This window comes from Selaginella moellendorffii, unplaced genomic scaffold (assembly GCF_000143415.4).
Source record: "Selaginella moellendorffii unplaced genomic scaffold, v1.0 SELMOscaffold_33, whole genome shotgun sequence".
Classification (NCBI taxonomy): domain Eukaryota; kingdom Viridiplantae; phylum Streptophyta; class Lycopodiopsida; order Selaginellales; family Selaginellaceae; genus Selaginella; species Selaginella moellendorffii.
Window position 1 is genome coordinate 562,805 of NW_003314294.1, and position 14,389 is coordinate 577,193.

The 14,389-nt window shown below is 50.7% G+C and overlaps 5 protein-coding genes across 7 annotated transcripts; 2 read left to right on the forward strand and 3 right to left on the reverse strand.

Annotated features, from left to right (window-relative positions):
* The first annotated feature begins 3,494 nt into the window (after nucleotides 1–3,494).
* Nucleotides 3,495–4,928, forward strand: LOC9638950 (scarecrow-like protein 31). Its single transcript, XM_002977035.2, has one exon. It carries the CDS (start codon nucleotides 3,495–3,497, stop codon nucleotides 4,926–4,928), a length of 1,434 nt encoding a protein of 477 aa, XP_002977081.2.
* A 3,324-nt stretch (nucleotides 4,929–8,252) lies between these two features.
* Nucleotides 8,253–9,766, forward strand: LOC112348844 (scarecrow-like protein 31). The gene has a single exon (XM_024682086.1). The coding sequence runs from the start codon at nucleotides 8,320–8,322 to the stop codon at nucleotides 9,742–9,744; it is 1,425 nt and encodes a 474-aa protein (XP_024537854.1). The 5' UTR covers nucleotides 8,253–8,319; the 3' UTR covers nucleotides 9,745–9,766.
* On the reverse strand, nucleotides 9,704–11,297 carry LOC9638951 (scarecrow-like protein 31). The gene is made up of 2 exons (XM_002977170.2): nucleotides 9,842–11,297; nucleotides 9,704–9,784 (listed from the first exon to the last, which is right to left on the reverse strand). The coding sequence occupies exon 1, from the start codon at nucleotides 11,274–11,276 to the stop codon at nucleotides 9,870–9,872; it is 1,407 nt and encodes a 468-aa protein (XP_002977216.2). The 5' UTR covers nucleotides 11,277–11,297; the 3' UTR covers nucleotides 9,704–9,784; nucleotides 9,842–9,869.
* On the reverse strand, nucleotides 11,291–12,853 carry LOC9638952 (peroxidase 55). Of its 2 annotated transcripts, none has more exons than XM_024682087.1 (5): nucleotides 12,677–12,853; nucleotides 12,313–12,588; nucleotides 12,046–12,240; nucleotides 11,808–11,973; nucleotides 11,291–11,749 (listed from the first exon to the last, which is right to left on the reverse strand). In XM_024682087.1, the coding sequence occupies exons 1-5, from the start codon at nucleotides 12,833–12,835 to the stop codon at nucleotides 11,337–11,339; spliced, it is 1,209 nt and encodes a 402-aa protein (XP_024537855.1). In that variant the 5' UTR covers nucleotides 12,836–12,853; the 3' UTR covers nucleotides 11,291–11,336. The 2 variants fall into 2 exon arrangements, with proteins under 2 accessions (XP_024537855.1, XP_002977217.1); XM_002977171.2 differs by having other exon boundaries at nucleotides 12,665–12,729.
* Nucleotides 12,710–14,381, reverse strand: LOC9638953 (PHD finger protein ALFIN-LIKE 4). Of its 2 annotated transcripts, none has more exons than XM_024682088.1 (5): nucleotides 14,255–14,381; nucleotides 14,003–14,146; nucleotides 13,860–13,892; nucleotides 13,524–13,746; nucleotides 12,710–13,438 (listed from the first exon to the last, which is right to left on the reverse strand). In XM_024682088.1, exons 2-5 carry the CDS (start codon nucleotides 14,097–14,099, stop codon nucleotides 13,015–13,017), a joined length of 777 nt encoding a protein of 258 aa, XP_024537856.1. In that variant the 5' UTR covers nucleotides 14,100–14,146; nucleotides 14,255–14,381; the 3' UTR covers nucleotides 12,710–13,014. The 2 variants fall into 2 exon arrangements, with proteins under 2 accessions (XP_024537856.1, XP_002977218.1); XM_002977172.2 differs by having other exon boundaries at nucleotides 12,710–13,260; nucleotides 13,315–13,438; nucleotides 14,003–14,373.
* Nucleotides 14,382–14,389: the final 8 nt, after the last annotated feature.

Below are 14,389 nucleotides of genomic sequence, written 5' to 3' on the forward strand. Positions count from 1 at the left end.
CCCTGTCGAAGCGGTGGATAAAAAATGGAGAGCTTATGTCAGCGTGCACCACGGACTGGAACAACATAACAGGCTTGAAGCTGAGGATCTTCTCGAAGAAGAGCTTCCGGGGCTGTCGATGATCCCGTCCTCGCAGACGTGCCTCATCCAAAAGATGATATCTCGGCTGCGCTGACTCCCATGCCACGGTGGCGATGGAGTGCAACTCGAGGTGCATCCCACACGTAGTCGACCAGCCGGTTTCCTCGAGGTTGACACGGGACGGGAAGTTAATGCCGGTGATCTTGAATAGTGGCAGCCCCTCGGCTATCTCGGACAGCACCTTGATGAGCGACGGCCACTGATCGCCATAGAGGACCCCATAGTTAATTATGTGGACGCGCTTGGCAGGATCATCTGGTTGGTGAAGCGCTCCATGGCCCGGAGGCTGGGAAGATTCATCCGGATGGAGATACTCTGCATCCTCGTCACGTCCTGGTGCATCGCAGCGTACATCCGAGCTCCACACCCGGACAGCCTTCTCCTCTGGACGCAACTGAGGTGAAGCTAAAGTTCTGATCTGTCTCACGAGCTCATGGACTTGGGTAGAATTGTTGGCAGCCACGGCGGGCGCAGTCCATGAGCCTTAAGCTGTGGAAAGAGACGGTGGAGGTGCGGAGGAAGACAGGCGGCGTCCATGGACAAGGTACTGCTAGCACAAGAATTTGGGGAGAGATAAGGAGACAATTTCCGTGAGCTCGCAGAGCAGTACCTGGTAAGAGGTTTGCTGTTGTTGTGGCAACTTGAGGAGGAGCTCCAAGCCATCCTTTTCTTCAAGTATTCTGGTGAGATAGTCGAGCCGCGAGCAATCAAAGAGGGACTGCTGCTCCTGGGAAGAGATTTGAGCCTGGACTGACTCTAGGGGGATTTGATAGCGCACCAAAGCGGCTCGCAGTTGTAAGCATGGATTGCTGTCCATTTGTACAGGAGTGGCCTTAGGTCGGTAATTTACACTTAATTTTAATGCAACTTTGAATATAGAATAAAGGGAAATTTGTTTTGGAGATGGCTACTTGGTGATCATTCGCTAATGTAAATTAAAATCTTTTAATCAAGATTAGTATTTGCATCAACAGATGACAAGTGTTTTCTTATTATGAGGATTTGTTCAAGGACGCTGAACCAGGCTTTGTCACTTATCTGTGACAAAAAGGCACACAAGATGAGCATCTCGCTCATCCTCTCTCTCACCAAGCAGCCATTTGTGACTATCTCATAAAAAATCCGAGGTATTCGATTGAAGTCCCTGGCCTGTGGAGCCTTGATGAGCATCATGTAGAAGGCTGCCTTTGGAAACACGGCCAAGTTCTTGAGCTTGGCACACATGGCCCTGACCTCCACCACCATACCTTTGGTTCATCAAGATCCTGTAAGTCATATGATCTGGCTAATGCTTCTCCTCCATCTCCTTGATCAAGCTCTCTGCCCTCTGGATGTTGTCACTCTCTAGAGACACCTTGGGCAACGAGCTTCCATTTCTTCCGCTTGATGGTGTTGTAAGGCCTGGTGTACATGTCGATGCCAGCTAAATGATTCACTCCAATAAATTAATTACCTTAACCAGTTGTTAAAATGGAGTCAAGCAAAGTTTGTTTCTATCTATAAGCCTGAATTTGGATTTACTAAAGAAGACAAATAAGCATCCTATGATATATGATATCAATAAAATTATTGGAAAGGAAAGTAAATTAGAGTTGATATTGATTTTTGAATGGGCAATGCTTTCATGATGTATGCCCATACATGTGTATGGATGGAGATGATGACAGACCTAGAAAAAAATGCCATATGTTTACCTACGACATCAAAGCAATGCTGAGCATGTCTAGAGGTAAGGTGGTTGAGACAAGGGCTTTAATTGTTGATGTAATGGAAGAATTGAATGTTGATCCTTTTGAAGAGATCAAAGAAGAATTCAAACCAAGTGCAAATACTCTTCAGTTGGCTCCTCTTGAACAAGAACTAGTCAAGGAAGATGGAGTATAGTGATTAATGCCCAATATAAAATATACATTATTTATTATTATTTGTATTAGATGCCCACACTGCTTTCTGTGTGTCAATTTTGTACACTCCATCATTTTGCATCACTAATATTAATGAAATCAATCTGCCTTCCATAATATTTGTTGGCAAAGTTGAATATAAAAAAGCAATAATTATTTATAACACTCTCATTCTCAAGCACACCATTCCCATCCATTTGCAATGCAAAGTAGCAACCAGTTTGGCTAGTTTCTTTTACATTTGCCTTCCACAAGACACCACTTACCTTTTTGACCACCATGTCACACCCATACGGCACCTCCATTGAGTACCACCCATTTTGAGACTCCAACTTTGACCCAGCGTAGACTCGTGACTTTGGTCCACTCTGGATCATGTTGACATATGGGAAACATGACCCAAGATCGTATAGCATAGAACTCGGACGTGAGTCTTGCTGGGTTGCCTCGTCAAGCACATACTCCATCCCAAATCTTCCATTAATGATTGTAATATAGTTTGCTCCTGTTGCATACAAATTGTTCAACATTATATGTAGGAGGTTCTGAAATGCAAAGACAAGTTGGTAGCGTTTAAGGGTGTCGTCATGTGTTGGTGTGGCATCACAGGTGTTGCTGTAAAAGGAGACACGGAGGAGGCACTGCTGGCTGCCAACTAAAACAACCCTAGCAAATATACTAGGTGAGACTGGGCCAAGCTGGCATATGATGATTAGGATGCTAAGAGTTATCTCCGACGGCTCCAAGCCATAGCTTGCCAGCTTGTCAACATCCCTTGGGCGAGCGTGAATTTCCTTGCTCATCCTAGAGTTCCAATCAAAATGTTAAAGAGAACTTGATCTTGCACTTGCTCCATGTCTGGAAGAGCCCCAAGATCACCTGTTAGTCCCCAACTCTCGAGTAGATGTTTGTGATCACACCAAGTTCAAGATGAGGGAATTGCCCACCTGGATCTGGACTCGATGGTCACACCAAGTCGGGCTTCCAGTTCTTCCGCATTATCTAGTAGAGGTCCATGGTCTCTGCCGTTCTTGCAGCCTTCCTGTAGAGGTCGATCATGACACTGTATGTAACTCTGTCAAAAGAAACCCCGGTTTCACAAAGCGGCCATGGCATCCTCAGCTCAACCGCAACACTTGGAACAGCTAACAAAGATGCTGAAAGTGTAGTTGTCCACTCCCTTATATTAAACCCTTGTTTTTAGTAAAGAACTTTACCACTGTGTTGTAATATACATCCACCCATACCAAGTATACATCCCCTCCACACTTTGTCTTTTATCTCTGTAGCAAAATAAACTAGTCCACCAGATTTTCTCCTCCTTTTCAATTCTCAATATTGTTTAAAGACTTTTTAATCTCAATTAAAAATTTTATTTTACATTGGTGGAAAATGTCAAACATAAAATGATAGCTCTCAGTGTAAATTCTTGACCTATGGCTATTACAAATGGACAGCGATCTATGCTTGCAATTGCGAGCCGCTTTGCTGCGCCATCAAATCCCTCTCGAGCCAGTCCAGGCTCAAATCTCTTCCCAGCAGCATCACTCCATCTTTGATCGCTCGCGGCTCGACTATCTCACCAGAATTCTGGAAGAAAACGATGAGGAGCTCCTCCTCCAGCTGCCACAACAACAGCAAACCTCTTACCAGGTACTGCTCCGCGAGCTCACGGAATGTCTCTCCCCCAATTCTTGTGCTAGCAGTTCCTTGTCAATGGACACCGCCTCTCCTCCTCATTTTCCCTCGCGCACCTCCACCGTCTCCTTCCACAGCTTGCTCATGGACTGCGCCCGAGCCGTGGCTGCCAACAATTCCACCGACGTCCATGAGCTCGTGAGAGAGATCAGAACTTTAGCCTCACCTCAGTCGCGTCCGGTGGAGAAGGCCGCGCTCTACTTCACCAACGCGCTCGTCGCGAGGCTGGCCGGGTGTGGAGCTCGGATGTACGCCGCGATGCGCCAGGACGTGACGAGGATCCAGAGTATCTCCATCCGGATGAATCTTCCCAGCCTCCGGGCCACGGAGCGCTTCGCCAACCAGATGATCCTCGATGCCTGCCGTGGTGCCAAGCGTGTCCATATCGTCGACTATGGGATCCTCTACGGCGACCAGTGGCCGTCTCTCATCAAGGCGCTGTCCGAGAGAGCCGAGGGGCCGCCACTGTTCAAGATCACAGGCATTGACTTCCCGTCCCTTGTCAACCTCGAGAAAACTGGAAACCGGCTGGTCGACTACGCAGAGTCGTGTGGGATGCACCTCGAGTTCCACTCCATCGCCACCGCGGCGTGGGAGTCAGCGCAGCCGCGATACCATCTCTTCAGCGAGCTTCTCTTCGTCAACTGCCAGCTGAGGATGCGGCACATCCGCGAGGACGGAATCATCGACAGCCCCCGGAAGCTCTTCTTCGAGAAGATCCTCAGTTTCAAGCCCGTTATGTTTTTCCAGTCCGTGGTGCACGCTGACATCGGCTCTCCGTTTTTCATCCACCGCTTCGACGGGGCCTGGAGGAGCTTCCTGGCGAGGCTGGAGTCGTTCGAGGAGACGATGAAGCTCGAATTGATCGACCAGTCGCAGCTCGATTTCATGGATAAGTTCATCGAGAAGTGCGCCATGGGTGCCATTGCCTGTGACGGGCAGAACCGTGTGGAGCGTATCTCCTCGTACAAAACCTGGGATCGCCTGGCTCGGAAAGGCCAGTTCGGACAGCTTCCAGTCAGCAAACGAGCGCTCGAGATGGTCATGTCCGTTTGGAGCGGACACGAGAACTTCACGTACGGAATGGACGAGAACTGGCTGCTGCTTGGCTGGAAAGACGTAGTCTTGAATGCTTTGAGCGTCTGGGAGCCCATTGAGAAGCTACCGCGCTTCAAACACCAGTGATCCACCCTGTACCTACATTCTTTCTGTAACTTCTTTGTTCCTTATCGTGTCCTTTCTGTAAGGAGACGATTTAAATGTCTTCAAAGAACACTCAAGAGGAACTTACCTTGTCACGGAAGTTCTCAAGTCCATCGCTATAGAACCTGAAACATACCAGCCACTTGTAGGACACGCTTTGGTCGCCAAGCACTCATCGCGTAGAGCACTGTGTCCTTCCACCCCAGCAACATCCAGTTTCCATCTCTTCCGAAGCCGAAGTCGGGGTTCCTGAAATTTCCACAAGCGCTCCTCACTTTATCGTAAATCTCCTCCGCCACTGCCACCCCTTCGAAGCCTGCTCGCTTTGCCCGAGCATCCCAGACGCGATACGAGGCCGCTCTCTCCACTCGATCGAGCCCTTCGCACGCGACGATGTTCATGATATCTCTTGCGGCCCCCTTTTGAATAACTCCGTGCTCTTCCGGCTTTCCTTCTGCCACCGCTTCAAAGTACTCGCTCGGGCAAGTGTCGGGTGATATCGTACGACTCGTCTGCTCGGAGATCTGGATCCCATGTCCACTGGCGATGGAGAGGCCTTACCAGTGATAGATGGTCCAAGTATCAAATGGATCAAATAGTAGAAACCTTAAACGTTGCATGGGAAGTAAATCGAGTCAACTTATAAAACGAAAACAAGTCTTGGCCTTACGGTGGTCAATGCTGATCTATCATGAAAACAACTTCCTCGAATACTTGTCCTCTTCTTTTTTTAGAAATATTTCTAGATTTTTAACCTGGCCACAAATAACTGGCAGTTGGTGTAAAAATAATGTGATGTTTTTATTTCGTACGCAGCTCCTAAAAGCCTTTTTAATCTAAGTGAAGCTTGCCTGCTTTAAAAACCTAAAAGAATAGTCTTGGCACATCTAAGGGTTTCATGGCGGCTTGCGATCAGCGTACCGTTTCCATGGGAGGACCTGAATTAGAGGAGCTACGGAACGCTCTCCCTTGTGTTCTTGCAAAGCTCGAGCTAAGCAACCACAAACAGCGCCAGTGGCTGCTTGAAAACTCTGCCATCATTGATTACTCAGGCTGGCTCAGGGAACTGCTAGAATGCAAGACCTACGGAATGGTGGTAGAGCACCTCTGCGCAAGGAATACGCTCCTGCCGCCGCAGGACGCTGTGCTCGAGGGAAGGATGACGGTTGTGCTGGATCTGGACAACACACTCATCTTCTCCTCGTCAATTCTCCGGCGGAGCCAGTGTGATTTCGAGGTGAGAGATGGTGGCAGTCGCAAGTGCATCAAGAAGCGCCCGCATCTCGACGAGTTCCTGGATGCCCTGGCGCTGTTTGCCGAGGTTGTGCTCTTCAGCTCAGCCCCCTACGCAGCTCGCGTTTTCTGATCCTCGCGGGACTCGCTTCCGGTACGTTCTTGGCCTGAGTGATTGCACGCTGTGGCACGACACCCGCCTTGGCAAGGAGGCGCAGTTCAAGGATCTGGACATCCTCGGCAGGGACTTGCGCAAGGTTGTGCTGGTGGACGACGACCCTGGCTTCTTTTGCCAACCTGGGAGTGGCAACGAGATTGTGATTGGGAAGTTCACTGGGCAGAGGAGCGACGACGGGCTTCTCAAGCTACTTCCTGTGTTGCAGTCTCTGGCACAGCTCGACGACGTGAGGCCTGCTGTGTGCACTTATCAGCAGCCTCAAGCACAAGGCAATAATAGTTCACTTGTTCTCGATCTAAAAGCTTCAATGGTGTTGGTTTTCTACGTAGTTGTGAGAGGTCAAGCGCTGAAGAGGACGTGGCGAATGGCTGTAGAGGACAAGTATTCGAGGAAGTTGTTTTCACGTTAAGGTTTGGTGAAGTTGACGATTAGAATTAGTTGACTTGTATTCGTTTATAAGTTGACTCAATGCATTCTCTTATTTGATGCAGGAGGAAACCAAACCCGGAAGCGGGAATGGGTGGCACCCATGGAAAGCCCTCTGGAATGGGTGGCACCCGGGGTCATGGAAAGCCCTAGAATTAGTCACTGATGCTGTGGTCTCGCGATGTCATCAAACTCATCGTCATAACGACCATCGTCTTTAGCTAGAAGTAGCAGCAGTGGCAAATAGAGCGTAGGCTTGATCTTCTTCACGCACTCAAGGACGCTGAACCAGGCTTTGTCGCTCATCTGTGACGAAGAGGCACACAAGATGAGCATCAGCCATTTGCGACCATCTGAGGTATTCGATTGAAGTCCCCGGCCTGTGGAGCCTTGATGAGCATCATGTAGAAGGCTGCCTTTGGAAACACGGCCAAGTTCTTGAGCTTGTCACAATGGCCCCGACCTCCACCACCATACCTTTGGTCGCGAAGACGTTCATCAAGATCCCGTAAGTCATATGATCTGGCCCATCTCCTCGATTAAGCTCTCTTCCCTCTGGATGTTGCCACTCTCTACACACACGTTGGGCAACGTGTTGTAGATGCCGTTTCTTCCGCTTGATGGTGTTGTAGGGCCTGGTGTACATGTCGATGAGGATGCTAAGAGTTATCTCCGACGGCTCCAAGCCATAGCTTGCCAGCTTGTCAACATCCCTTGGGCGAGCATGACTTTCCCTACTCATCCTAGAGTTCCAATCAAAATGTTAAAGAGAACTTGATCTCGCACTTGCTCCATGTCTCCGAAGAGCCGCAAGATCACCTGTTAGTCCCCAACTCTCGAGTAGATGTTTGTGATCACACCAAGTTCAAGACGAGGGAATTGCCCACCTGGATCTGGACTCGATGGTCACACCAAGTCGGGCTTCGAGTTGTTCTTCCGCATTATCTGCTAGAGGTCCATGGTCTCTGCCATTCTTCCAACCTTCCCGTAGAGATCGATCATGGCACTGTATGTAACTCTGTCAAAAGAAACCCCAGTGTCACAAAGCCGGTGGAACCAGGCCATGGCATCCTCAGCTCAACCACAACACTTGGAACAGCTTGGTTGTCCAGCATGATCTTTTCCTCGAGCATATCCTTGAAAAGTTCTTCCAACAAACTCCACTGTTCTCCGATCGCATAGTAGCTTGAGCATCATGTTGTATGCAAAGACAGTGATCTCAAAAATCTCTATGATCTCTAATAATCTCATCTAGCCCCTATTAAACCCTTGTTTTTAATAAAGAACTTTACCACTGTGTTGTCCACACTTTGTCTTTTATCTCTGTAGCAAAATAAATTAGTCCACCAAATCTTCTCCTCCTTTCTAACTCTCAATTAAAAATGTTATTTTACATTAGTGGAAAATGTCAAACATGAACATGATAGCTCTGTCCAAAACTACCACTATTAACTACGCACTCGGAGGGAAACATAAAATCTATTCTAGTACTTTCGACAGTTAACAGTGTAAATTTTTGACCTATGGCTATTACAAATGGACAGCGATCTATGCTTGCAATTGCGAGCCGCTTTGCTGCGCCGTCAAATCCCCCTCGAGCCAGTCCAGGCTCAAATCTCTTCCCAGCAGCATCACTCCATCTTTGATCGCTCGCGGCTCGACTATCTCACCAGAATTCTGGAAGAAAACGATGAGGAGCTCCTCCTCCAGCTGCCACAACAACAGCAAACCTCTTACCAGGTACTGCTCCGCGAGCTCACGGAATGCCTCTCCCCCAATAGCAGTTCCTCGTCCATGGACACCGCCTCTCCTCCTCATTCTCCCTCGCGCACCTCCACCGTCTCCTTCCACAGCTTGCTCATGGACTGCGCCCAAGCCGTGGCTGCCAAGAATTCCACCGACGTCCATGAGCTCGTGAGAGAGATCAGAACTTTAGCCTCACCTCAGTCGCGTCCGGTGGAGAAGGCCGCGCTCTACTTCACCAACGCGCTCGTCGCGAGGCTGGCCGGGTGTGGAGCTCGGATGTACGCCGCGATGCACCAGGACGTGACGAGGATGCAGAGTATCTCCATCCGGATGAATCTTCCCAGCCTCCGGGCCACGGAGCGCTTCGCCAACCAGATGATCCTCGATGCCTGCCGTGGTGCCAAGCGTGTCCACATCGTCGACTATGGGATCCTCTACGGCGACCAGTGGCCGTCGCTCATCAAGGCGCTGTCCGAGAGAGCCGAGGGGCCGCCACTGTTCAAGATCACAGGCATTGACTTCCCGTCCCTTGTCAGCCTCGAGAAAACTGGAAACCGGCTGGTTGACTACGCAAAGTCGTGTGGGATGCACCTCGAGTTCCACTCCATCGCCACCGCGGCGTGGGAGTCAGCGCAGCCGAGATACCATCTCTTCAGCGAGCTTCTCTTCGTCAACTGCCAGCTGAGGATGCGGCACATCCGCGAGGACGGGAACATCGACAGCCCCCGGAAGCTCTTCTTCGAGAAGATCCTCAGCTTCAAGCCTGTTATGTTTTTCCAGTCCGTGGTGCACGCTGAGATGGGCTCTCCATTTTTCATCCACCGCTTCGACGGGGCCTGGAGGAGCTTTCTGGCGAGGCTGGAGTCGTTCGAGGAGACGATGAAGCTTGGGTTGATCGACCAGTCGCAGCTCGACTTCATGGATAAGTTCATCGAGAAGTGCGCCATGGGAGCCATTGCCTGTGACGGGCAGGACCGTGTGGAGCGCATCTCCTCGTACAAAACCTGGGATCGCCTGGCTCGGAAAGGCCAGTTCGGACAGCTTCCAGTCAGCAAACGAGCGCTCGAGATGGTCATGTCCGTTTGGAGCGGACACGAGAACTTCACGTACGGAATGGACGAGAACTGGCTGCTGCTTGGCTGGAAAGACGTAGTCTTGAATGCTTTGAGCGTCTGGGAGCCCATTGAGAAGCTACCGCGCTTCAAACACCAGTGATCCACCCTGTACCTACATTCTTTCTGTAAATTCTTTGTTCCTGATCGTGTAAGGAGACGATTTGAATGTCTTCAAAGAACACTCAAGAGGAACTTACCTTGTCACGGAAGTTCTCAAGTCCATCGCTATAGAACCTGAAACATACCAGCCACTTGTAGGACACGCTTTGGTCGCCAAGCACTCATCGCGTAGAGCACTGTGTCCTTCCACCCCAGCAACATCCAGTTTCCATCTCTTGCGAAGCCGAAGTCCGGGTTCCTGAATTTTCCACAAGCGCTCCTCACTTTATCGTAAATCTCCTCCGCCACTGCCACCCCTTCGAAGCCTGCTCGCTTTGCCCGAGCATCCCAGACGCGATACGAGGCCGCTCTCTCCACTCGATCGAGCCCTTCGCACGCGACGATGTTCATGATATCTCTTGCGGCCACCTTTTGGATAAATCCGTGCTCTTCCGGCTTTCCTTCTGCCACCGCTTCAAAGTACTCCATCTTCTGCTTGTAAAACTCGAGGGCGTTCTTGAACCGCTGCAAGAACAAGGGCGAGCTCATATCGGCACTGATCTCGGCTTGCAAGAACAAGTCCGGCCTGAGCCCGCAAATCTTCCCGAGGAAAACTTCTCTGGGATTGTCCACCGCAACCGTGCCATGATCTCGCAAGTGGCGCAGCCGGAGCACGCTATTCACCACCAGCACCTCGTTCTTACACCGGATAATCCTCTCCTTTTCCCAGTTCTCGCTCGCCACTGCCATGAACTCGAACGGAACTCCACACGATCCCGCAAACTCGACCAGCTTCCTCCCAGTCTCGGCCAAGTTGACGACGTGAGGACAATCCACCCCGGTGATCTTGAGCTCGGGAGGACCGCCGCTACGCTGGGACAAAGCCTTGATCAGATACGGCCACTGGAAACCATACTGGATGCCATAGTCGACGATATGGACGCGACGAGCTCCTCTAGCCAGCTCCAGTATGTGCTCGTTGGCGAATCTTTGCGAGAGCTTCAAGCACGGGAGATTCAAGAGCCTCACGGACAAGTACTGGCGGCGAGTGACCTCCTTTGCCATGGCGGCGTACACCTGAGCCCCAAAGCCCTCCAATCGGGCAGTCAGTGCGTCGACGAAGAATGAGATCGTCCGATACAAGCATCCCCCCGACGATCGCCACAGCGCGCCCTTGATGTCACTGACCAGCGCGAAAGCCCGTGAGGAATCCCCCGCCGCCACCGCCTGGGCGCAGCGGACGAGCAGATATTCCAAACCGCCATCGCTGTCGCTGTTCTTGGGAGAATCAAGAGGCCGCGGCGCAACGATCGCTGTGAGCTCGCTTAGAATCTGGCAGTACTTACCGGACCGCGCGAGCTGATCGTGATCCTCGTCGTCGCCGTCGTCGTCCAGCAGCACGCTCGAAATGTAAGACACTGTCGGATCCATGAAACCCTTGCGCGCCTCGTCCTCCAGCGGCGGATCTTGCCGCAAGCCGTGGCGAAGCAGCGCGCACTTGAGCATCGATGAGAGATCGATCGACGCCATCATCCTGGACTCGCGGAACTTTGAATTTTAGGGTTCTTGGAGAGAGAGTGTTCAAATGGAAGACTACCGATTAAACGCCGTGCAGTCTCTCCTCACATCGCCATCGCTCCCAACCTTCACTCCAACGCTCGACAGCCTTTGCATCGCGGCGCCAAATTCCTGGTAGAACTTTTGCTCGTCTCTCGCGAATTCCCTGATCATCTCCCTCGTCTTGCGCTTGGCGAGGAGCGTCTCGTCCGAGATGAGCAGCGCGTTTCCAGCGACGAGGGTCTTGTAGTAGGAGTTGTCGAAGGCGAATGGAGTGGAGGGATCGAAGGGCAGCACCAAGCCTGGATCATCGCCACGCTCGGGACAGGCGGCCTTGAGGCTCGACGCGAAAACCGGAGGGAGTCTCGGATCCATTGCGCGATCGCGGCTAAAGTTGTAGAGCCTCTTGTGGAATTGCTTGCAGTGAGCGAATCCAAAAGTGTGAGCACCTAGGGAGGAATCCATGAAACTTTTCGAGCTTTTAGATGAAAAGCTTTGAGAGCTTACCACTCAGTACCACGAGATCTTCCATGTCCAGTCCTTTGCTCTTGAAGTTGCGTAAAAGTTGATGGAGATTCAAGGTGGAGCCTGGAAGGTTGTCCTGGACCCTCGCGGCCTCGGAGATAAATCCATCTTTTCTTCCCTTGAGAACAGGATACGAAGGCCCACCAGTCTGTCAATCAAAAAGACCTTTTGATCAACCTGGAAGCTAGAATTGCATGAGAACTATTGAAACTTATCTTACCAGCTCTATGAAGTTTCTCGCTATGATCACCAAGATGTCAGCACAAGACACCACTCCCGGGCACTCGGCTTCCACCGCCGCCTTTGCTCGAACCACGGCATCAAAACCATCACCAGCCAAGTCCCTGTTAACTTCCGCGTCTCTTTCAGCCAAGTTGTCCGGAGTAGAAGTTATCATGATCGAGGCATCGCATCCCTGCACCATGCAAACAAGATCATCACAAGATCGAAAAAAACACAAGCAGAGAAACGAGAAAATCGGACTTACCTCAATGAAGCAGTCGTGGAACAAGAGCCTCACAACAGCCGCAGGAGTCGTGGGTGCTTCGGCCAGCTTAAGTTTAGCAGAGGTTGCGAGGATCTCTTCCAAATTTGGACAAGTCTCGGAGTAATAGCCGAGCTCGAGTTTATCTGCTGCTGCACTAAAAACCGCCAACGAAGCCTTCAACAAGGAAACCATTACCAAAATCTCACGCACTGGCGCCATAGCGCAGCGCAGCTCGTGAGCAAACCTTGGACGAGCTGGGCCTTTTGCGCACCATTTCTAAACGAAATAAAAATAAACAGGCTCGTTAGCTGGAGCTAGCCCAAACCAAAGGAGAAAAATCACTATACTATACTTAGAAGCGAACCAGTTTTGAGTGGACTAAAATGACGATGCATTCTTCCAGAATATACAGTTTCATTTCTGTTGGAGAAGAACGGAAAAAAAAAAGAAAAAAGAGAAAGGTAAACAAAAAAAAACAAAAACGGAGGATCAGGAGGATCGAGAAATAAGAACCAACAAACATTAAGGGAACAAAGCTTAAAAAAAAGTATGGAAACTGAAGAACCTTCTTGTCGTAGAGAGTGCCTCACTGAAAGAATTTGACTCCTACTGTTTTTCTTTCTTTCACTGACGAAGAACTGATGTCCTGTACCGGTTCGGGAAATACTGCTCTTGCCTGTTTCGATCGACCATCTTCCGCTTCTACACCCGGGCCCTCTTGCTGCAAGACGGGCATTTGTACTGCTTGATGTGTTCCGCTCTGGCCGGTGTAACCTTGACACAGCTCCCATGAAACCACTTTTGGCACGTATCGCATCCTATCCAGAACTCCTTCTTGTCCGCGTTGTAGGGGCCATTGCAGGTCCCGCAGAAGGTGTCACCGTGCTCCTCCTCGTCTTCGTCGTAAGGAGAGTCTTCGTCCTCCTCGTCGCTCGATGGGGGCTTCTTCTGCGGACGCAGTGACACCATTAGCAAGCACGCAGAGAACCAAGTTCGCCTTACAGATTTCGCACTAGAAGCCCTTTTGGAGCTGCTGTTGCCGTTTGTTTTCTCCTGCGCTTGCTTCTTCCCGGTGACCGTATCGTAGATGGTTGGAAGCGAGTTCATCAAGCTAAACAAGCGCTTCCTGTGTGCCACACGCGAAAAAGAGAAAGAACAAAAGAGAACACACATCAGGGAATGGGAAAGATAAAAGAAAATAGGAGAGTCACCTGTCTGCCCTGTCAAAATGGGCACCATAGAAAAAAGCCACTGCAATTAACCACGCGTCGCTGTGGACTGCTACTAGCGACAGCCATGCCTTGCGCTCCATCCCATCTCTCGCAAAGTTGATGCCGAGCGCCGGCTCCGGGAGCTCCGGAGGAACTTCTTCCGCTGGGAAATTCACCTCCCAGCTCTCGTCGGGAAATCCATACAGGCACAGGTTTTCCTTGTCTGCACACACAAAAAACACCCACGCACGAACGGCGGCAGGCAGAGTTTAATCACTCTATCCGAGAGAAAAAAAGAGAAAAAAATTCAAGGCCCTGAGAACTAAATGAGCGCACCTGGATCGCATTCATTGCAGAATTGCTCCACATCTGGGCAGCCCAAAACAAACGCAAGGCAAGAGAAAAATCTCTCATCAGTACCGGTCGGGCAAAAAAAGAGTGGGAGAATTCCACGATTGAGTGGAATTGGAGGAGCTCACCTTCTGTCAGCGCTTTCACCATTCCAGCTCTCCGCTTCTTGAAATCGGTGAAAATCTCCTCCACAGTGCGTGGGTTGTATGGAGCAGCATTTTCCATGGCGGAATTCGTCCAAGAGCGAGCCCAAGAATCGCGCAGCGCAGCTCCTACACCCAAACCCTAGTCACTAAAACCCTGGCAGCCGCGGCCAAGAAGGAGCGCGCATCGCCGCCGAGGAAAAGGCCAATCCGTGGAGAGCGCCGAGAGGGATTTACCGTGGGGCGGGAGCTGAGAGAGAGGCGGCGGTGGAGCGGCCGCGGCGCAGCAACACAGATCTCGCGCACCCAACGCCCAACCAGCGACGAACCAAACCCTAGCGAGACAAAAGAAACCAACAAGATCCCTCTTTG